The sequence below is a fragment of the Spea bombifrons genome, chromosome 5, assembly GCF_027358695.1.
Source record: "Spea bombifrons isolate aSpeBom1 chromosome 5, aSpeBom1.2.pri, whole genome shotgun sequence".
NCBI classification, from domain to species: domain Eukaryota; kingdom Metazoa; phylum Chordata; class Amphibia; order Anura; family Pelobatidae; genus Spea; species Spea bombifrons.
In genome coordinates this window covers 32,963,203-32,988,286 of record NC_071091.1, presented here as the reverse complement: position 1 = coordinate 32,988,286, position 25,084 = coordinate 32,963,203, and the positions used below count along the sequence as shown (strand labels likewise).

General features: G+C 38.0%; 1 protein-coding gene across 2 annotated transcripts in view; it reads left to right on the top strand.

Moving 5' to 3' along the window:
* GLI3 (GLI family zinc finger 3) overlaps positions 1-25,084 on the top strand; it is a 104,367-nt gene that overhangs the window by 7,548 nt on the left and 71,735 nt on the right. For both annotated transcript variants that reach the window (XM_053468401.1, XM_053468400.1), the window contains exon 2: positions 9,263-9,425. In XM_053468401.1, coding sequence (XP_053324376.1) covers positions 9,302-9,425 — 124 coding nt within the window. In that variant the 5' untranslated portion in view covers positions 9,263-9,301. The remainder of the gene's footprint in view (positions 1-9,262; positions 9,426-25,084) is intronic.

The following is a 25,084-nucleotide window of genomic DNA, read 5'->3' as shown; positions in this document are numbered from 1 at the left end:
AATCCTTTGCTTGATTGCATATTGTGTGGTGCTTTAAGAGTTAAACATTCTGGATTGTGAGTGCAATGGTTCACCTCTGAAAACATTTTGTTTTAGGCAGGGGGAAATATGTTTGGGTTTACCCAGAAATAGAAAATGTTTTACTTACTTACGCTGTATTTTTTTTTCACGCCCCTCTGGCCCTCACAGGGTTAAAGCATGCATGACCTGGAATTGTCTTAGGGGGCTCTTGTTTTTAAGTGAAATCCTACAAGGAAAAGAGGTGACTTGCAAAACATATGGTTTGAGACATTTGGCAGTTTTAACCACAAATGTTTATAGATGACGTTCTTTGGAAAGAAGAGGACAGCTGTACAGTTCTCCTCGCATGTAAAGCGTTAGCCCCGCGTAAGCTATATTTTATCAGCATCCTGCGAAAACCTCCGTTCTTTTTCTACAGCCCAAGTCTAGGCAACTATTATTGTTTTTCATGTATATTTTCTTTTTTGTTTTTGGTCCACATCAGCATTACTTAGCATGGCGTGGATAGCAGAATAATAATAATACATTTTATTATTATTTTTATAATGATTCAATCTGCGACTTCTTTACTTATCACTTCAGTTCTGCATTGTTAGAAAAAGACATTTTTATATATTTCTTTAAAGCGGTAATGCCCCGTAAAATGCAGGAAAGTGTAATTTACAGCTTTCGCATATGTCTAATTAGTTTTATATACTAAATTAGGTATACGATTTTGTTGGTGATTTTATAGGGACATGTGGCATCTTTACTAGGTGAGACATGATAAAAACAAAACTGTTAATGTAGTTTGATCTTGGCGGATGTTTGTTATTTGTTGACAGCTTTGCGGGATTTTTGGAAAGATTACCAGAGTTTACAAGATACAAAAAACCTGTTTTCTATAAAGACACTTTTTTTGTTTTAATCTAACGCTTAACGTATCCTCATATTGTTATTGTGTAGTCGATTCTGATGCTGTTAGTTTTTGTTCTTCTAGTTCGACCTTTGCAGTTTTCCCATTTTTGTTAACAAAATTCTGGCTGAGAAATATTCCAGATAATTGCTGATAACTGAAATAGGTAACTCAAAATGACTGGCCTGGCAAGGGTTTCCCATTCTAAGTATTTTTCTAGTTTTGTGGAACTTTTAATAAGCGGCTAGCTGGGTTTGAGAAATGTCTCCTGCATACATGTCTTTCAATTCCCCTATGAGGGAATCAGTGCTTTGTTTTATTAAATGCCTTTCTCACACCCACTGTGTATTTCATTCCAAGGAGGCTTACTCACTGTCTGTTACATGAGCCAAATTTCTACAACTTCATAAGAACAAAACCCTTGGATACAAAACTGTTTGAATCCCAGTGTTCTGTTCCAGGGTGAAATTGCATCGCTTAAATCCGGTTATCTTGGCCATGTGTAGGATATGGGTAAGACCGTGGGGCTTTACATGTACTATTTGGCCAAATCTGCAGCCACATGCGTCAAGGAGAGGCATCAAGTGGATTGATCAGTTTTGGTTGGTTTGCATCTCTGTCATTGCGCTACAACCCCTATCACGCTCAGAGCGCAGCAGACTGAGTAAAGATTGTGGGAGTCCTAAAGCAGCAACAGTCTGAGCTACCCCCTCCCCATTTACTGAGCCTTGTCAGAGATCACTATCAGTAGCAGAATAATGCCCACATGCTCCCTCTGTTTATCCTTTCACTGCTTGAGGGACCAGCAGGGCTGTCTTGAAGGTGGGGGCAGGAAACATCTTTAACCCCTGAACCCTTGCTGAAAAGACAAACAAGGGTAGAATGATAGGTGAGGAAGGACATGCCTGCAAAAGCAGTTTGTATGTCGATGTGCCACAGATGGACGGAGCGCTTTACGCAAAGAGCCTCTTCATAGCCGAGAGAAATAAAAAAAATATTTTGTAACATAATGCAGAGCATGGATAAGCTATGAAAGGCATGCATCCCTTTAGTAAATCGTGTCATGTTTGATTAGCAGAATAAATGTAAGCCCTTTAAGCAGTAAAAGGATTCACACATTTGCAAGCACTTGTGAATTAGTTTTTCATTTTTGGGGGATTTTCATACAGAGTTCTCTTTGAAGGCGTATAATTACAGACTTTCATTAATGTCTTTTTGGTGGGATGTCATTCTTTGCATGTGCATTTTAATTTAACCATTTAAGCACTGGGTGATGAGCCGTGTTTACCTTTGGTTATATTAGTGGTTTTTTTTGTTTGTTTTTAACGCTGCAGTGGTTATTCGGCACAATTTTAAGAACTGTATGATCATTTCCCTGACTATATATATATATATATATTTTTTTTTTTTTTTTTAACAAATCCAACTATATATATATATATATATATATATATATTTAACAAATCCAACAATTTTAATTGTGTAGATTACACTGTATAATTAAAAAAATATCTTGTTTTATAATTTAAAAAATTATCTGGATTCTTTATATGATAATCCTACATTTCCTGATTCCCTGCATGACTTTCTGACAAGTAACTGGGGATCATTTGCCTAAAATCACAGTTGGAGATTTTTCTAGTAATTGTTTCTTAGTTCCCTGCTGAATATTTTTGTATGTCCTTTGTTATCTCTTTGATTTTAGACTTTAAGCTATAATCAGGGCAAGACGTAAAAAGATAGTGCTCAATTTTCAGCAATAGGACAGGAATGGTTACGATAAACCTGTGGGGCTGCAGGTAAATTTCCCATACACCTTTGCGAGCTGCATGCTGTGATAAAGCTTGCCAAATGTTTATGGGAGTTGTGATCTAATATTAGCTGCATGTCTGTGTTTGACAATAATACATTTATAGTTTTAAAATCTATGATAAATGGAACTGAGGCTAATAATGGTAATTCAAAAGAAATTTGAATTTGAAATTTGTAGATCAGCTTTTATTACCCCTCATATTTGAGACACCGAGATCTAAGCACTTTGACGACAACAATGTTGATAAAGATTGCCAATCAGACCATTGGAGACTATGGCCCAACCGTACAATGAACTTGGTATATAGCAAATTCTCTGGGATTGATGAATGGGATCCTCACATTTTCCAAGATGGCACTTTGAGTGCTGGCAGAAATACCATTACACTATGTGTTTCTCAGTCTAAAACAGAATGAGCTCATGCTATTCACTCCTGTGAAGTTCACTTATTACTGAACCATGGATAGAATTTATGTCAAAAGTTGTAAACCTGGACAAAATCTACATACATAACTTTGCATGACCTAAGCAGATGGATAGGATAGCAGATGATATACACTGGAACCAAACAGAGACAGGTTCCAGTTGATTTTTACATTGATCAATTTAAATCATGAAACTTGATAAATGTTTTTTTGTAAGGCAAAGAGCTAGGGGGTAAGGAAACAAGGCAAATATAAAGAGAGTATACCAATAAATCTCTTTGCAGATGGATAAAAAAAATAAGTAAAATGTGACACTCGGCTATTTAAAGTGCATCGGTACATTTAACGAGTGAGAAATATATACCGTATTGGCTCGAATATAGGCCGCACTTTTTTCCCCCACTTTAAGTTTTTAAAGTGGGGGTGCGGCCTATATTCGGGCTCTAGCGCCCGACGCCCGGGACATGCAGTCCCGGGCGCCGGGCAGGCAGCGGGGTTAAGATACAGATCCCCCGCAGCGGTGCAGGGGACCTGCATCCTTCTCCCCGATACGCTCAGACAGCCTCCCCTGCCAGCACTTCCCACGGGGGGGGGGGTGCCGGCACGGGAGGTTATCTAAGCGTTTTACCTCTGCCCACCCCCGACTTACCGGAGCAGACTCCCGGGTGTCTTGCGGGGCCGGCGGGAGACATTTACGCAATACGCAAATGCAACTTCCGGTAACGGTACCGGAAGTTGCATACGCGTATTGCGTAGATGTCCCTCGCCGGCCCTGAAGACACCCGGGAGTCTGCTCCGGTAAGTCGAGGAGGGGGGGGCAGAGGAGGACAGCGGCAGCGTATCGCGGGGAGGGAGGACAGCGGCAGCGTATCGCGGGGAGGGAGGACAGCGGCAGCGTATCGCGGGGAGGGAGGACAGCGGCATCGGATCTCGGGGAGGGAGGGCAGCGGATCTCGGGGAGGGAGCGCAGCGGATCGCGGGGAGGGAGGACAGCGGCAGCGTATCGCGGGGAGGGAGGACAGCGGCAGCATATCTCGGGGAGGGAGGACAGCGGCAGCGTATCTCGGGGAGGGAGGACAGTGGTAGCATATCTCGGGGAGGGAGGACAGTGGCAGCATATCTCGGGGGGGGGAGGACAGTGGCAGCATGTTTTTTTTGGTGCTTTTTTAAAGAAAAAAAACTTTTTCTTTAAAAAAGCACCAAACTTTTAGGGTGCGGCCTATATACGGGGGCGGCCTATATCCGAGCCAATACGGTATATATGTTTTGTGACTCAATAGTTTGGTACCCATAAAAAGGTAATTTCACTTTTCCCTTTTCTACAAACACTATGACATCAGTGATGTAATACAATGTAAGGTGTAATGCATTTTCAGACCTGCCATAAAACCCCATGTGAGCCCAATACCTTTTTGATAATACTGATTCCAGCACACTCCTATGTAACAAGAGAATTGTTACAAACTACATTTGGCACTATGCAATGTAAAGTATAGCTTTTGTGTTAAGCTTGGTAAACTCTTACTCTTAACAGAGCGTGATCCAGGGATTGATCCAGCTGCTGTTGGAGTCATAAACAGTGTTTCTCCCCATTCTTGTGGAAAATTGGAAATAGCTGAAGAGGATGCATTGTTTGACTTAACGTGGAATATCTTTAGAAGACTAAATCTTTCACACTGATCACAAACATCACCTCTCTTATATGTACAGATATATATTGTTAGGTCTTTACCTTACCTCCCAATGTCACATTTAGGGAGGACCTACGTTTCCTGTTCCTTTCTCCTCCGATTTCTTTCTTTTCTAGGAGCATTGAGTGGTAGTGATATGACAATATCGAATATGATCCGCCCCACCAAAAAAACAGTAAACAGCAGAAAATGAATTTGTGTACATAAAATACATTTCTAAATAAACTCTAACTCAATTATATAAGTAACTATCAGCAGGTCACTGACCATTCGAAATGTTTGAGACTTTACTTCACAAAATGACTCTTAATATTTTAGTTTTATTGTCAAATGTGCAAATATTAAATAGTATTTATGTATTAGTTTATAATGTGTATATAATACTAGTCAGTAATGTTCCCTTGGAGTTTGGTGAGGCCTCATGGCCCACATCTCGTATGGACATAAAGCTTAACTGCTCCTTACAGTCTCACAGCCATAAAACAGGAGGAATCTGTCATCTCACAATCATTTCATGTAAATCTTATGTTTTTGGTTAGTGGGAGTGATGAGACTGACTGTCTTGAAAAGCTGTGCCTCTCAGTGATCCTTCTTACACATCATTGGCACATATTTGAACCCCCATCAATTTTTTGTGTAAGGCACAGGAATTTCTTATATGTTATAGCTACAAAATACTCCTCTCCATCCCAATATTTAATGTTAGGTGGACTTTTAAAGGCATTTCGAAAAACGTAATTTTGTTTTTGAGTAGCTTGTACCATAAATCTGTGTGCGCTTCATAAGGCATCTTCCTCTACAAGTTGCAAATAACAGCCTGCTATAAGTGGTAAGATACATAGCAACACCTTTTGTGGAATGTTGTATTTGAATTCTGAAAAGCACGTAAAATAGTTGAATCTTAATTTCATGAAGGGATCTGTGACAAAGGTATATTATGTATTTGCCATGATCTTAAGAATGCAGTGGGAGGGATTTGTTGATATCGCCTCTCTGTATTCTAAACACTATAACCGACCAAATTCACCATAGCCTGCCAGCATAGGTCTTTGCTATTTATTCCAAAATATTCATGTATATATATGTCCCATATTGTTTATGAACTGGTTTTACGAGACATTGAATTTGGATTTTGGAAAACACCAGAAGCTTACACAATGGGGGTAAAATAAGCGTTGTGTAGAGCTGTTGTACATTGCAGTTAAGGGAGTTGCATGTGACTTTCATCAGTGAGGGGATTAGCATAATGGTAACCTGACAAACTAATCACACAAATATGATCCCGAAAGAAAGACAGACCTGTAGGCAAGTTACTGGAATGATGGGGATTAAGCTTGAGTTGGGGTCTGGAATGAATTGTCCGCTAGATTCATGCCCGGAGGAGAATTAGACTTGGCTCAGCCTTAGCTGGATGAGAGAAACCCAGGGATATGTGCGCTTAGAAAAGAATGTTTATCCTATATGAACTTGCAGTACCCAGCCATACTTTGTAATAATAGGCCTTGACAAGATCAGTCATTTTAAGACAGAGACGAATTTGACAACTCACATTTTTGTCAATGACAATAGTCAAAAATGTGAGTTGTCAAATTCGTCTCTGTCTTAAAAGAAATACTTTTATTGCAAGTAAATATTACAGTTTTACAGATAGTTGTTGCTCTATCTTAGTGTTCTTAAAGAGACAATCTAGTGTCCCATTCAGAACTCATCAAGTATGCACTCATTAAAGGAACACTAAAAATAAAGCACTAAACCTTAGCAGATACTCCCAGGGCCGGCCCGACAATGGAGCCGAGTGGGAGAGAGAGGGGCGCCAAGTGGTTTTATCTTACCAAGTTGTCAGTACCCGCTCGGCGCCCCTCTCTCCTCTGCGAGCCCTCTAGCTCAGTCTCGGTGCCGGCTTGTAATGTTGAGCGCCGGAAGATGACGTCATTTCCGGTGCTCAGCACTACAAGCCGGCACCGAGACCGAGCAGGGAGACTCACCGCAGGACTGCTGAAAGGTAAGTACGGGGGGGGGGGGATAGAAGGGTAGATAATGGGGGAGGCGGCAGGGAGAGGAAGGGGAGATAATGGGGGGGCGGCATTTTAAACTTTGCCCCAGGCGGCATTTTGTCTTGGGCCGGCCCTGGATACTCCCCTCACCCATGTCTCTCTTTTGTGTAACTAATTGGCTTCTTAAAACAGCTAATCAATTACAGGAAAGTAATGAAACCAGTGGGAGCACATTCTGAGCATGCGCCTGTGTAGGACATGAGTGCAGCCACCTCTCTTGTATGCCTAAGAGATGGGGCAAATGCATATGATGGCCCGATTGTACCTTTAAAACGTGAGTCTTGTCCATTTATTTCAGGAATCACTGAGGCCAGCTAACTTTGCATCACTGCTTTTGGAAACGTGCCCTCTGATGCTACCTGAAATGTGAGAAAAGGAGAGGGGCTTACAAGCTCTTTGAGTGTACAGACTGCCTCATGATTAGCTACTTATGTGTTGTCAAATTTGTTAGCATCCCAAGGAAAAGGTTCTATAACCCGCGCTTCATTTGTAGAGCTCGACTTCTAGAACAACGGATAGTAGTTCATGGAGAAGCAGATGGAGCATTTCACGAATAATGTTAAGCACTGACAATCAGAACTAAACTGTAGCTAAACGGTGTTATTCAAGGATAAGCAGAGAGAAACATTACCTAAGGAGAGTACAAATAGAGAAAACTTCTGGTATTGTAACTGTGGCTCAGGGAGTCCTAGTTATAGTAGACAATGCTATCATTAATGAACAGGTCTAGAAAGAAGGTAAAAAGTGTTCACCTTCTTGCCTTTTGAGAGGTGATTGCGTAATAACAGTCACTAATAAGCACCTGTTCGGGAACCCTATAAAGGTCCCCTGATGTCTCTCTGATGTCTCTCTCCCAAAGTAAGGAAACACTTTTATAGATTAAATACACCCAGTGTCCTTTAATTTATTTTCAGTCAATAGAATATATTTCTGATTTATATGACTGGAGATCGTTCTGCGGACAATGAATCTCAACATACCGGATGCTCTTGGATTGTAACATGTTATTATATAACTGTGTGTTATGGATTTGTTTTTGTGTTCCCACTGTATGTATACTTGACTTAGACCAAGGGTGCTATGTATAACATTATATTAAAAAACAATCATTCCCCTGCAAACTGTTCAGATTTTAAAAGGTTTAAGGGATGTTTTTTTTCCTATTTCTTGACTGTAACTGACTGTACTAACCGTTGTAGTCACTTATTGCACATTTCCCAATATCACCTTTTATGATGTTAATGGTACATCTTTTACAAAAAAAGATTTCACACTTTTATAACGCCTAAATATTAAACATAGAAACATATAATTTGATGGCTTATCTAGGCCGCCCATTTTTCCCTGATGTAAAGCCTCACACCTTAAACAGACCTTGGTTTTGTCTTAGTTTCAGGATAGCCATATGTCTGTCCCATGAATACTTAAATTCCCTCATTGTATTAGCATTTATCATTTCTTCTGGAATGCTGTTCTTCTTATTTATCCCTCTCCCAGTAAGTTAAAGCTTCCTTACATTACAGCTTTTAGTGAAGTACATATAAGTAGTGTTCGGAATTAAAATCACAAAGTATGTTACTAGGTCATTAAAGTGATAAAAAGAGAAGACCTATTTTAAACCAATTGCTTTTAGTGAATGTTATAGAGTGTGTTATAGAATAATATAGTGAGGTCTACATTTTTTATTTTATTTTTAGGTTTGTATTGGAGTTCATTTTTCACGGACTCCAATGCATTCGATCAGCTGCCACTATTCTCATTCAATGGGAGTCCTACTGAGCGTGTGCAGGAAGCATACTTCAGTATGTTTTCTGGTTACAGCAGAGGCAGATGGGGAGGAGTTAAATGAGACAAAAGTCTGCAAATTAAAATAACTAAAGAATACGTGCACTGATTTGCATGCAGTAAAATGCCTTGATGCCCGTTGAAAAGAATGACATTGTCAAACTGTTGCTTTCATCTATATCGCCTAAACATTTCCAGCAATACTATGCTTTTCGGTCAGTAAGGGATCTGTGGGTTTAAGTGAAATGTTTCAATAAACCTTTTTTCCGATTTGGTCTCTTTTCTAACTAGACAAACAAACCAAAAACGTATTGTTCTTATTGTATTGAACAATTGAATATGTTAACTTTAAAGTCTGAGCAGAACCATCCAACTAATGGAGGGCTATAACAAGTAAGTTAATATAAAGCTATCAGAACAGGATGAATTGGTAGTAGAGGTAGCATCTAAATATACCATGAGTAATTATATGACCATCTCAATTTCCACTGATAAATTTAAAGATGAAAGAACGCTAGATGAAAGTTTTTTTTATCTTGTCTTGATTTAACTTTAACAGTTTAATGTTATTATTGTAGCTTTTTGCACATGAACATTGGAAGTAATGATAAGTCAACATGGAAGCACAGTCACACAACACTACCGCAAGTGAAAAGAAAAAAGTAGACAACTCCTTAGTAAAAGGCCACACTCGAACAGACGTCAGCGAGAAAGCTGTTGCATCCAGTACAACTTCCAATGGTGAGTACAATGACTTTTTATAAATTGCCTTTCAACGTTCACTTATGTTGCTATTTTGTTGCTGTTATTAAACAAGCAGCCATTGATACATTCCACGAAAAGGAGAATCTGATTTTACATCTAAAGCTGTTTACGTGTATAATATCTCAACATAATTTTTTTTAACTTTTGTTAAAAAAAACAAACATGCATCATACATTTTTAATGTGAGTAAAAATAATTCATAAATAACCGATAGAAAATTCTGTATTCCATAAATGCTTGAAATGTTTTCTTTGTTGGGAAGTAGACGTGTGGTTGGATCAGTTTTATGTCGGAGGGCTGCTGTCCTCTTTTGGTTCAGGCACATGCAGCGTGTGGCCAGCTCTTTTGCTCTACAATATGCACATTTTCTCATTTATGATGTTCTTTTTGGTATGACCGCATTTGCTTATGTGTTTGTGAATGTCTCAAAATTCTCTTAGTTGAAGATGAAATTGTATATTACTTTTTTTACCATAATCATAATAACCTTAGACCTTACCAAATCACTTCTAAACTCTAATTCTCATTTCATTGACCGCACGTTTGGATGAGGGTAAAATTATGTGTCAATTCTGTGGTATAGCTGCCACTTCATGAGCAAAACATCCCGGTTCTGCCTTCTTCTCGCAGCCTTTAAAAGAAAGTAGCGTCCTTCTTCGTCTGCTAAAAGATGTTACGTTTTAACCTACCACATTCGGTTTGCATTTTTAGGAATTCATATGTACGAGCCGTAGCAACTTCTAAATTCTTTCTATACTTGACATTACCTTCGCTCATGAGGTGTAAACTTATCGCAACAGCCAAAGGAAGGACTTTATTTAGTTTCAACTATAGATGCTGGCTTTGTTTGCACACCATATTTCCTCGTTAGGTAACAACTTTTAAAGAATCATATTTGACATATTATATGTGAACAAGCAGGCAAAGTGCAATACAATTACATTTTATAAAGATATTTCAAGTGATGCTGAGGCATAAAATACACTTTTTTTTATTTTTAATGTTTGGAATGGAGGTAATGAAAGCCCTCATTAAGCAGAGTATATATATATATATATATATATATATATATTTGTTTTCATTTGGTTCATTAAATGCATTAAATATTTACATTTTTTTTATAAAAGCCAGGTGATGATTTGCATTTACGCTACCTTCTTTCCACTGTAACCGGATACCACTCACTGATTTAAGAGGCACTGATTAGAAACGAATGCTAGTTTCAGACATCGGCTCTTTTGTATAATGAGGGGCAGTTCTAAGCAGGCAGTTTGGAGTTATAGAAGATTATCTTAATGATAATGTAACAGGATACTGGGAATGACACATGAATGGAGGGGATTTAATGCATTCCCCCTCCCTCCTATTTTCATGGCGCTGATTCCTGATAATTTGGTGCAGAGCCTTATTATGATCAGGTATGAGGAAAAGCAACATACCTTGCAGCTTACTGGAAACCTTCTAAAACCTAAAGAAGGTCTAGCGTTAGAGAAATGTATCTTATAGGTACCTGTGGGGGGACATGTTGAAACAGTTTTCTTGAACTTATTTAAGACTTCTTTTGATTGAAAATCATGGAATCCCTTTTTCCTAGAGACATAAGGTAAAACGTGAAATGTAGCCTGTGTTGTTATCTATAAACGTTGTTGCCTTTGAGAAACATTCGTTTTAGATATTTCTCCCCTCTTGGAAACCACCAATGAATATTTATTAATTAAACACAGACTGCTCAGAGGAAGTAGGCTGACAAGTCATTTTACAGAGCCGTTCTGTACGTGAGTTATAGGATATCACCAAGAAGAACTGGATACCTCAGCTCCAGTTTAATGTCAGTTATAACTCGGAGCTTGTGTCTAGCAATGGTGCTAGCTGGGTAATTGGTCAAAGACGGGCCTCAGCATTTCATTCTTTGTAAAAACATTTTTCACCAAAAAAGTAACTTACCGGTATGTCAATTACGGGAAGGTATTGCAAGGATCTTTTCTTACTAGATGGCTGCAAGAGATTCTGCATGGGCACCTGAGCGCTTAAATGTAACTATAATACAAAACACATTACATCGGAGTAGTTTGATTGTACTCTCTACATATCGACCACTTTTATTGCACTTGCAAAACATGCACATCTGTTGCCTAAATCCTACAAAACACTTCTTCTTTGTTTTTACTTAAAAGTAATTCTATTTAACTCTCTGTACAAATTGTTGTACAGTCAATTTTCTTTAACTTACATCTTTTTGCGAATTATTCCAAAAAAAGGGTTTAGCTTCTTATTAATCTTTTAAATGTGTCACTAGAACAAGGTGTAATTGAAACCTACTAGTGTTTAACCCTCCGCACAAGAAACAAATGCCCCTGAAAGCCCTATAATGGACAGTTTAATAGTATGTCGACGGAGCGGCTATTTTGCTGAAGTTACAGATATTTTCACAAAACAAAGGCACCTGCTTTGCCAAACCTTATCATGGGATTTCATTCTCTGCTTCTAGAATGTTAGATTCTGCTATAGAAGATACAGCGAGGCAGATTTCAATGGCCAACTGACTCATACCAATTTTTTTTTTGTAAGACACAGAAAGTTAAGTTCGATCCCAATTATTAAACCTTTGGAGACCATTCCCACATGGTTGTGTAAATGGTAGCTTCATCCTGAGCTCTTTCATCTTTTTTCCTGCTCTCCTGTCTTGACAGTTGAAAAGCTCTCACTGTGCCACACAATGGTTTGATTGGTTTCTCTGGGGGAGACTTTTCCCTGCCTCATCATTCTCCAGGCAGGTGGACCAGAAAGTCTCTTGATTCTTTTGTTGCTTCTCAAAGTCCGGGGGTCTTTGAATGAATAAATCCTCCGTCATGGGATAATTTGCTAAAAAAAAAAAAAAGGAGACTGAAAGATTTGAGAGAAAAGCCTCACTACTTGGGTGCTGAATTAATGAAATAACTTGGGTCCTGGTGTTTGCAATTGAAAAATCACCATGAATGCAATGGAGGGAGGAGACCGACTCCAGAATGCAAGTCTTTTATTCTCCGTAATAAGCTATAAAGGCTTTCAGCGGTGTAGCAAAGTAAGTTGGCTTGTCTGGCCTCCGGTTATTTGCATTTTAACACCGTAAGAAGGGAAGTCCCTTGCCAGCATAAAAGCCGCTCACATGCAGTGACTACTTACTCATTAGATTATTGCAAGTGGATAGAAGGAATCACACATGACAGACCTTAAGGCTGGGTTAACCCCAGATGAAAAGTAATTTACAGATAGCCATATTTTGTAGCCCCGATAAGGTTTCATTCCAGAATGGATAGGCGACATTTCCCCTAACGGACCTGTGCTGCGACACCTGTGATAACAGCTCTCAGATCCTAATTGAAATTGGTTTTAAAATGGATTTTCACTTTTCTCTGTCTGAGGAAAAATATTGAATGGGCTCCGAGCCGCCACAGAGAGTCTTAGTCCTTGGTATTTGGAGCAGGAAGCTGCGATCATCTTTCATAAGGCTGTCAATGGCACGGCAGTTTTGTTACAGGTCTTATTAATGAACCCATTGATCATTTGATGAGGGCAGTAATACACAAAATTCTGCCACCGTTTAACAGTTAAGATTTTCTACAGAAAAAAAAGAAGTGTGAGTTACAGCGTAAGAGACTGGTATTTTTTCTCGATGATATTATGTCTATCATTATTATTAATAGTAGTAGTATTATTGTTCTTATCAATATAGGATCCCCAGGAAGCAATTATCTTTATAACCTGCCCTTGTATAATTAGCCCCAGAGACTATGTTTTTTGTGTTGCTCTGTTTGAGGTTTTTCTTTCTTTTTTTTGTTTTTTTTTTTAGGTACGGATAGTTTTTCGTAGGGGAAATGTTTCAGGTCTCTCATATTTCACTTTGAATTGTCTTGTAGGTGTTTCTCCATTCTCTATGTTAGTACGGGTCAATTCATCCCCTATTCACAGCTTGAAAGGAGATCTGTGATCAAAGGCTTTAATGATGTCACTGATCTCCGGTGATTGATTAGGAACAGAAGTGGTGCAGCATTTGTAGCCATACCTTATCACATCAAATATATATAATATCCACACACATATATATATATATATATATATATATATATATATATGTTACGCACACATTTATCAGATATTTACATAACTTTAGAACTGTCTTAATTTTCCAAGTGCAAGCTGTTTATGAAAAACACAAAACTTGTGGTTTTAATTTGGGTGCACTCATTTTTGCTGGGTGGAGAAAAGAAGAAGAAGAAGAAAAAAACGCTCCCAAACCGCTACTTTAAATTTAAAATGTGTTTCTAATAAACATGCCTCTGCTCAGAGTGAATTTGCATTCTCTGGGTATGATAATCATAGTTTGGCATTTATTTGTCTATTGTGTAATAACTAAAATGTTCTGCTTTATATGCCTGGTACTTAACCCCATTCAGATGTTACACTCCCGGAGTTTGTTCTACCGTATATAAATATAAGGAAAGGTTTTAAAAACTTCACACTGCCAGACAGCAACAAAAGCTATACGAAGAGTTCACTAAAATAACAGTCCAGTAATTCATTAATGAACAGCTGCATCTTTGTGAATAGACTTCACAAATTTCAGAAACGACACAAATTTCATGAAGAGCAATTCTTCCACATATGGAGGTTTCCCCCAGGTTTCCCACTGGTTATTAATGACATGGCCCATAATGATTTCCAGCAAGCATTAATATATACCTGCTTGTAAGATATATATATATATATATATATATATATATTATATGTGATCGCATATGTATATATATATATAAATATATATATATATATATATATATATATATATACACGCTCACACACAACAACATAATTGGAATAGCATTGAGAAGAGGGAGGGCTTATTTTAATGCGTACCGTGAATTCACCATATAAATTGAATCAGATAGGCCTAAGAAGTCTAGGGCCTGATTACATCTTGAATGGAAAATTAGAACATCTGCAGAATTCCTGTTTGATGGAACAGGAGCTCTAGGAGGAAAAGTTTGATGCAAACCAGAGCAGAACTATTAATCATGAGCAGAGTTACTTCCTAAGGGCTGCCACTGACTGTCAAAGGAGATTGCCGCAGGCTTGTTTATTGCTGATTCCCACTTGAGAAAACTTCAATTTGTGGGCTGGCCTCTGAATGGGATTGATAACTCTGTTTATAGACCGGGATGAGTATCTACAGATAACAGATAATGCAAATGAGCCTCCCCTTATGATAAGCCCGGAAAAGCAATTATGGACGAAGATTGATTGAAGGATTTTGAAGGCCTTTTTTGGGTTTTGCAAAGTTTCTTTAGGAAGAAGTGAAATTGCTTTAGCTGATAACATTATCGTTCATAACTTTGGTCTAAAGGACACAAGGTACGAATATATTCTGTGCATGGCATACAGTCTTAGATGTCCTTGTATGTACCTTAGAAGCTGTTGAATATTTAAAAAGCAGTATTGCATTTATAAGGGATTCAACAAATATGTGTATTTTAGAGCACCAGCAGACACGTTTGGGAGTCTCTATTTGAAGGTGATACCTTTTATTGGACCAACATAGAAGAGGTAGAGTTGGGACCTCCCAATAAGTTATATCTGCTCTGTTTTTAAGTGAATGTTTGGCTCAACGAGCATATTTAAAAGGTTGAGAGAGGGAGAAAGAAGATAACTTTACAGTAGGAATTTCTCAATGCTGGCCATGCCACAGGCTGCCGCTAATCTCAGCTTTCACAAGGTTAACCTTTAAATATTTCCAAAGCAATTACACTGATTGACGACAAAATGCTATTACAGCAACACTTCCTCTTTAAAAATGTGTTAAATAATACATGAATTTATGAACTGCTTCCAATATCATTTTATCTTTCCACCTATTACTGGTGGTCATGGAATAAATTGGTGATGTCACATAAAATATTATGTTAAATAATGATGTAGTATTACCACGTATTCCTCCTCTTCGCCAATAAAGAAGATTGTAGTATAAAGATCACGGTTGTATAAGAACATAATTTTTTTGTACTCAAAACCAATAGTCAGGGATTGGCAAAGCCTGGAATAAATCTCCTAGTATCCCAACAAATGACATCAGATGGAATAGCAGGTTGCCACACATGAATATATGGAAATAAATGTACTTAGCAGCCTTGAGTGAGATTAAATATAATGAGCTTTTATTTGTTTTGGTGCAAAAAAACTCTGCAAAATGTGTCAATTTGCTAAATTATAGAATGATATTAAAGATAAGAAATAGCGTTCCCCATGTTTGAAAAATGTGCTGTCTACAACGTACCGTCCAGTGTGTTTAGTTTTTCTTGGCTATGTTTAATTTAGCACCGTTACCCCACTGAACTTTATCTTGCACACTACAAATGCATGTTAATAGTAACAGCTTATACAAAGTACCCTTTATTGTGCGACATCGGTGTAAAAACACTTCTTTGTGTCATGTCTCAATTACCCCATTGAGATGCACACAAATAGCACCCCAATGAAGAACTAAAACTAACTAGGAATTGTCTTAAGACTACTGCATTACTGTCTCGAGAAATATCCATATAAATAGTCTCCTCTTCATCTGTTTTTTTTCTTTGTTTCTCACTTTTTTGTATCCTGGACAAGCTTTTGGGGAATGTGTTTGAATAGTAGTTCCTGCTGTTTAATCTTAGAATAACTTTCTGCTCTCAACTGAGTGTTTGTTCTTTTTTCACTATTGTAAGGAACACATCATTTACCAACATTGCCCTGTAATGCGTATTAGGGTCTGGCCTAGCTTTTAGTTCACTGGAAATAATAATCAGTGCCCCCCCCAAATGAAATTTGCAAACTCTAGACAGGTCTGCGTTGTCTATGCGTGTGTTGATTTCCCTTAAATTACACTAATTATCATTGTTTAGTATGATAATTATTTTTGTACGCGTTTCAAGTGAATGATGTCACTTTAATAGCGTGCCTAAATTCACTAACTAAGTTAGTTAAATCTGTTAATTTCCATTGAGTTGATCCAAATGATCTTCATTAGCATCCATGCTATGCGTGTCTATTAATGTAATGGAAACATGTAGGTTACAGGCAGCTAAAGTATCCTGTGTTAATAATATTGTCAGATCTCATCTGATATGTTTATGTTAATCAATTTGAACAGAAAAGTATTTATAGATTGTGGTTTCATGTTTAAAACAGGTTCAGGAGTCTTCACGCTAATGGTAATAACATATATGAACTAATGTTAATGTTACATGTCTCATATATTGAGAAAATTCTATTTCCCACCATACATCTGGCCCTCCTTTAACAACTGGCTTATAGTTTGCATCAAGCAGGAAGTAGTCAGAGAGCAGTTGCTTGGCTAATTTGATGAGATGCATTCTGACATCATCACGTCTGCAGCTAGCATTTATAGAACACGAAGTATGATGTACATACACTTCTTTATATCAAAGTTATTAACTGTGGCTTCTACCCAAGAAATTATGTTCAATGTTTTTAAAACTGGTGAGGAGATAGAGTAGGTTGCCATATTGGCGATGCTTTGAAGGACACATCTACATTTTGCATGTTAGTGACCAACATCTATAAAAAGCCTCCTTGTTTATAGAATGTATAACCCCCATAAACATGGCTGATAGGGCAACCGTAAGACTAAGCCTAAGCAGATATGTTGAAATCAGCTTTTAAAAACTGAACTGTTTTTTTTTCTTCTTCTTCTTGCTACATGTTAAATAGGGGGGCTAATGTTTCATGTATCCCAGAAAACAAAAAATACATCTTAAAGTACTATGTAATATACGTTCTTTTCCTACCCCAAAAATAAAAAAACCCGAGGCGTATTGCCCCTCTGCCGTCCATGTTTGGTGTCACAGTTGGCGGTGTCAAGCAAATCACCGGCCAGAAAGCACTCCCGTTGAAATTAATGTTATTAATGATATTCAAACAGAACCTGTATTTTCTGGATTTGCGGGCATGTGATATTTTGCCAATAATTCTACAATAATTATAGGAAGCAAGTGTTTGGTAAATCACCAACCAGTCGCTGGAAGCATTGCTTTAATTACTATAATTACTGAATCTCTTTAGAGGAGCCCAGGCTTTACACAATTTCACAATCTTATAGTTGAATTATTTTGCCAAAGGCAAACATATCCATAGCAGTCTGTGCTACTGATGGGCAGAGTATAGGAATAAGTAATATGTGTTATTAGTAAATACATGGGGAATTATTAAGTAGTCCTTCTATATTGATAAAATCCTGAAACTACGTGTACGATTGCCTCCCTTTGACTCGTTTGGAATGTCCTGCTTCATGTTTAATCGTAGAAATGCGATCAAAGCATTTACCCAGACAATTCAGCTTAATTTGCTTAAACCAGTCGTTCCTCTATAATCGTTGCCCAAATTGCTTATATTATAGCATCTAAACTTTGTAGCTAAAGTGTGGGCCCAGTGAATAGACCACGATAGGTTTAAGCAGATCTCTGCATAGTATGTATATGTTTGGAGGAATCGTTATTTGGGGGTTCTAGTACAATGTGTCATTATCAAGACAATTATTCACACCTCTTCACTATTTTTAACAGCTCTGAATTAAAAGAATGTCCAGTTGCAGACAGTTCTTCGGAAAATCAAGCACCTTCCAAAGGAACCTATGTTTCTTATGCTTTTAATCTAGAACTTTAGAAGTAGGTATTTGCGAAAGGTTGAACTTGATGGACTGAAGTCTTTTTTTACCCTACTATACTATATAATACTATATAATCTTTTAAGAGTAATGTCTGTTTTGAGCACAGCATGCAGGCAATGTCTAGAACTGATATTTGGTTTTTAAGACGCCAGAGCCACTTTAAGAGACGCCAAGCCTTCTGGATTCACGAATCAGACAAATCTCGTCCACCTCACGCACACAAAGTATGAGAAACCACACAATGTAACATTGGCTTGAACAAAGTCTTCTCCACTCTTACATAAATCAAGGCTTTTTGATTTTTTTTTTTATTGAGGAGGCCTTTGTGCAAAGACGTGTTGTATTTTTTTTCCCATTTAAATGTAGATTTTCCATTTTATTTATTTATTTTCTTGTAGCGCATCTTTCAGAGTGATATGTTAATCAGCTGCCTTTTGTAGCAGCGGGCTGGTGAGATAAAATATTTATTTTGTGTCTTGGTAATGGGTGGGTAGGTGCTGTCCATAGAAGACTGCCTATGTTATTATTTTCATCAAGCGGGCAAGCGGTATTTCAATAGAAAGCTGGATTGGTGAGCCTTTGCAGACCTAGGACGAAAAAAGGAAGTGAACAATACTAATGCCCCATGCCGGTAACGCGGTATCTGTAGTGAACCTGATGCCGTTGCCTTCATAATGATATACTTTTTCCTTTACAACTTGCAGCATATTCACACACATACACACACACACAAACACACACACACACAGATATGTAGAGTTAATCTTTATTTCTACTCTTAGTCAAGGAATCTTGTTGCCAGTGATTATTTAAAAAAACCTGCAAAGTGTTTCATTAAAACACTTCCTAAACTGCTATCTGTTTTGTAGTTTCTGTCCCTTTTAATAGCAGCTCTACCTTTATGCACAGCTGTTTTCTTTCTTTAGATTTGGGAGACTATGGCATATACGACAAAAATCATGTTCCTTTAAAGGTTCTTAAGATAAGACTTTGGCAATATAAACCGAGCATTCCACGCAAACTTTATCCCTCTCGCCTATAGTTCCTAAATAAACAATGCATTGGAATCGTCAGATCAGCCTGAGCAGAAGGTTGAGTGTTGTTTTAGCTGACTATACTTTGACAGAAAGAGATCGCTTACACTTTTGCAGTTACTCTCTTACCTCCGGATTTAAACCTAAATCCTAGTGTTTTTACACCAATCTTAGTGTGAATATTCACACTGCCTGGATGTGATCCCTACGTATCTTACTCTGATTCAATACGATCTAGGTGTTCATTATTTGGGCAGTTTGTATATTGATTCAGATTCCATCATTCTTAAAATCCAAATGATCTGATAAACTTTTAAACCGTTATACTGGCCTGCGGAATATGATGGCCCCATAAAAGTGTAAAATCTTTACCTCCTTTTTATTAGGGCAGTTTGGGAGGCACCATTAGTGAGTTACTACAATGGAAACTTTGTGATGGGCTATTAATGAGTTAAAATGTGAGCTTTATTTTGTGCAAAGCTCCCAGCTTTGGTTATTGTTATAACTAGAACTACACTAAAGAAAAACGCTACGTATATATGCAAGAAGGGAACTCTCATATTCATTATATTAATACCTAGAAAAGGTGTTATAAATATGTTTAAATATCTTTTAGCTATATAGCTCCAGCAACTTACACAGCGCTTCTTGCAATACAAACATTCAAAGGGTATGACCAAACTAGAATTGACCGACTAAGGCAAACATACATTACGTAAAGAGAGCCCTGCTCATAAGCTTACAATCTAGAGCCTGGATATGTATAGTTCCTCTTTAAAAGAAGAGGGCATTGGCCATACTAGCAGCTTCCAGTCATAGATGAATGCAGCGATCTGAACATTAACCTTATTTTTGGCATTAACCGTAGCCGAGGCTTAACAGGTGTCACGGCATTAGCCCACAGATGCTTCAGGCTCTTCCGGCGGAAATACAGGAACAAAAACTGTCTTCATGCACAAATATTTAATAAACACGCTGGCTGCTGGCACATGCCAAGCCTCGGTGCCAATGCACACACATATGTTGCAGCTGTTCTCTGATAGGACGTTCGCTTACAGATGCTGGAAAGACGGGGATGGATTGAGGTGCTGTTTGTTAGTGCTAAAAATTGCAAAGCTTTAGAATTTAAATTTTTTATATTTTTTAAGTCTGCCGTTTCCAAAGTTTTATCACGGTTTCAGGTAAGACACTGATGGGATTGCATAAAAACTGGGGCAGCGAAGGGAATGTGTGTAGTTTGGGCTTTTAGCCTTCTGCTCCATCATTTTTATTGTATTTAATCTCAGTTAAATTACTGTACAAAACATGTTCATACTGGATGCTGAAATAAAAACTGTAAACTCGTGGAAACCCTTATTTTAACAGACTGATCTCAAAACACTACAGGAGGAGTAGCCAATAATCTTCATCAGTTTAACTACAATTCCAATGATCCTAGTTCAACCATTGTATTGTTAAAACCCGGCTGATATTGACAGGACTTAAGCAGTTCAGGATATACCTGTTGAACATAAATGCATTAGATTTACACAATCCGGTCATGAACATTCTGGGGGATATCTGCTCTTTTAGGCAACACTTTAATTGAAAGGAGAGTTCCTCAAGCCTATAAGAGCCTTGAAGGGACAGTGGTGGAATTAAAATGGAGATTACATTACATTCTACGAAGCATAGGTGTTTTATGAACCAGGACAGACTAGATTCGGGATACCCGATGGAACATTTCATTTGTTTTCCCTTATAAGAACTTAAGCAGGAACAACATGTTGTATCCTGCTTAAGCTGCAAAGTGTTTCCAGTTTCACATGCCTCAGATACTGGCATACCTGGGCGTGATGGGGAAGAAACTTAATGCCAGAGTACAAGTACTAGCCAGATGCTTGTCTATCACTAAAAGAAAAAAAAGTCTGACTATAGTACAGCGGGGGCGCATACTTTAGGACTATGATTTTCAAGAAAATACATTTGGTCCAACCAATGGTGGCCATATAACTTCCTAACTGCTTTTTTGACTTCTTGGCGTTGACTCCTCTCACGTGGAACTGAGTATTTACTTCATCTCACAAGCTCTCCTTGAAAGCACTCAGGTCACTGCTAAAAAAAATCATATTAACAGAGAACCCAACATTAGATATTAGGAAGCACAGATGTCATTCTCACTTGGTGCCTTCAGTCTGTATAATAATAACAGCTCAATTAAGGTGGGATAAAGTAAGACGAGTGTTACCTGTGGTTAAGCTTCAGCCGGAGAGCTACACCTTGTCCTCTTGTGGTCCTTATTTGGCAGACGAGGGGTGTTGAGACAGGTTTTTGCTTGCAATAACCTTTCAGCAGATCTATTAAATAGGTAAACATGTCACTCATATATAGTACAGCAATGAAAAGCAAAAACATATTCTGTGTGTAATTGTGTAAATTGGTGAAATGTTACCACAATTGGTGACAGGAGAATGGATGAAGTTACAGCCAAGGCATTTACTATCCATTGAATGAAAAGACTCTCATTAATATACCGATGCCCTGATCCCTCTAAAATTCCATAGTACATACCACATCAACCTGTACATGTATGATCATAAGACTCAGTGGAGCCTGTATGCACCATATTTACCGTATTGTCCCTTATAGTTTGGTGCCAAGTAACTAAATTACAAAGAAAAAACTACCCATTAGTAGAAGAGTAAAACAGTATTTTCTCACTCTCACAATCTCACTCACTCATACTCAGCTCTTACACACTCACTCTCTCATGCTCTCTGACACTTGTGCAAGTAGGAGCTTGGAGGTCAAGAGCAGGAACCATTACACATTTTGCATGGATGTCCTTCACTTCCTGTTTCCCAGTGTGATTTATATGCAATAAATCTAGTGTTTTCTGCAATTGTGTGTCGTAGCTGGTCTTAGGATATTAATGGACAGCAATATTTCGTTATTTTTGCTACAAAAATGCGCGGCTTGCATGAGGATGTTTGATGCTGTATGCGGCTAATAATTTAGATGTGGTTATACTTTCAGAATCATTAGTTATGTTATTATAGCAAATGTCGTACCATGTGGCAGTGTTCCAATCTCTAACAGGCTTCCAGGACGTGAGAACAAGCTTCTCAGATGATCAAGATTTTTATGAAGATTTGCCATCTGAGAGGACGATACCCTGACAGTTTTGCTACATCACTTACTGGCCTGTTAAACTTACCCTTTTGTGATTAGATCATCAGACCCTTTTCCGGGCAAGGAAACCTTTGCCAGTGTGACTATAACAAAATTAAAACTAATCGTGACTGTTTTGCTTACGACGAGCGCATGTTCATCTAGCAAAGGGGATTTTAGCGGTCAACCCACAAAAAACAATTCTGCAGCATGCAGAACGAACCGAGTATACTGTGTTTAAAAGGCTTTTCACGCTTGACTGTTGTGGTTAAACTGCTTATTGCAGAGCTAATTATCTGGGTTAAGCAGCTTGAGTAGGTTTTATACATAGGTAAATCCAAGAGCCTACCGTGTGTTAACCTCTTCTGCACCAGAGTGCTTATTACCTCCCCGCCATGAAGTGTATTTCAGAGAGTGTCGACCCAGAAGGGCTTAGTCACTCATCCATTTTCCCTGTAGGTTTTAAATACCCCATAAGTTAACACACCTGTTACCTACCGATAAGAACAAATGCAGGGAAATTTAATATGGCTTGCATCCCCTCTGGGATACATATCTGTTCTCCCTGCATTATTTATTTATTTTCCGGGGGTAACCTCTTTTGATGTGACTAATTAGCCACTCAGGAAAGGATGACTAGCAGCCATAATGGGAGCTTTGTGAAATTCTCACACAAAAACCAGTATGCAAATTCGTTAAAAAGAGAGAGAATGCTTTACAGCTCTTGAGTAAGACATAAAGGCCGTGTGTTCTATTTCAAAGGCTGTTGGTCCATGAATAATGATTCTGTGAATTAAAGTACATTTTCTAACATATCTCAAGTGCTTCTTGAGACTAACCCAGGATGAGCTTTGATACTGGGTGTGAACAAACACTTGGTAGGTGTTTTTTAACACGTGTAATGTGGTTTTAATACTTTCTCTTCTTTTTTTCCACTAAATCAGAGAAAACTGTCTGTTCAAGGTTGATTTTGCATAACTAGGATTGCACTACAATCTCCTACAACTTGCATTAGATATTTTAGTAAGTTCTGAGGTTACTTAAATCAAATGTTTATTGCTTACCTTATACATCATACAAATGTTGCAACAAAACGTATTCTAACATAGCAAAGTATACTTCCTTTCGAGTCCTCCAAAATCACACTGTGGCAAGCTTGGCTACTGCAAAGAAATCCTGGATGTACTATTTCTTCCATGTAATTATTTTTAACGGTAAGCTAGTTTTTACTGATAAAATTCCAGCCAACTCTAGAGAGAAGCATCCTTATTTTGGTAGCAGTAGAATATGCAAGTCAAAAAAAACCTAATTAGATTATTTTTGTTAACATAGTTTATGATTGCACATTTCCTTTCAAGGACATCATCATTCTGTTGGCTTTTAGCAAATGTGTGTGAATATATGTTAGTGTTCTCCAAAGCCCCCTTATCAGGGTGATGAAAGTGATCACAGCTCACTGTTGTTTACAGGAGGAAGTTAGGAAATGCATCTGAGAGATTTATTGCAGGCAACTATGAGATTTTATTGAAATAAATGCACTACAATGGAAATATGAAAAATGGGAAAACTCACGTATTTATATTTTAAACTCTCAACTCTGTTTCTTGGATAGAGCTGTTTTGAGTTGCTGTCGATGCTTATCCTTTCTGAGACAGGACTGTGAGCTAGAGGTGATCACTACTATGTAGAATTCTTGTTGCAGGATGCAGGAACATGTTCTTTATTAAAGTGAAAGTGCGTAGGACAGAGAACCTGTGAAAAAGGCTTCACGTGTTTTGCGCCCCAACTGGTGCTTATTCATAAACTCATAAGTCTGTCCTACACACATTGGCACTTTAATAAAGAACTCCTTCCTCCATCCTATGTCCGCATGCACGGTTTTTGTTTTTCCTGTAGAATGTCTCTTATAGACTCCACAGGGAATAATATCAAAGTACTTTGTAAGTATTTTACTTTGTAGACCCCCTGGAAATCTCATGCAAGTACAGTGATTTTGTGAGGTTTTTACAGTCTCCTTTTGTTTGCTTCTATACCTGCATTAAGATTTTAAATTAGTGAATTGATGAAGATCCTTATCTATGAGGAAAGATGCTTATGCCATTGTCATATAGTTCAGTGCATATAGTTCTGTTAACTAAAAAGTATGTTAACTTAAACGTGCACTGTACAAAAAAAAATATATATATAGCGTAGTAGAAGCATTATTAAACACTCATCTACACACACCAGACAAGCCGGAAGGCTTGTTTTTTCCCTCAGAAATCTCATGGTGCTGCCACAACCACAAGGGATTCTGGGTAGGCGCATGCAAATAAGGTCAACAATGATCACCTTTTGCCTCTATATCCACTTTATACATGGATCCCTTGAAAGTAATTGCCCGCTGTACAAGACAGCCTTTAGACAAAACTCGGGTAAGGAGTGCAATAGCCAGATCACCACTCATGGACAGCTGTTTATATATATATATATCTTAAACCATGTTTTTTCAGTTGCAATTCTCTTGAAATAGAAAACTTAGAATAAGAAGAAAAAATAAAGGATAGTACACTCTTTGTCTTAAAGGTTTTTCAGCAGCGGTGCCTGTTTTAGCTGTTTTAGTTGTATACAGGCCGGTAGTTAGTGGCACGATTAAACTCATGGGAAACGTGAAGGTCTTCATAAATGTTTCCGTACAGTAATCCCGAAGTACTGATACTGCTGGTTTGCCCAGCAGTTACAGCAAATGTGAGCTGTCTTATAATTAAATTCACAAC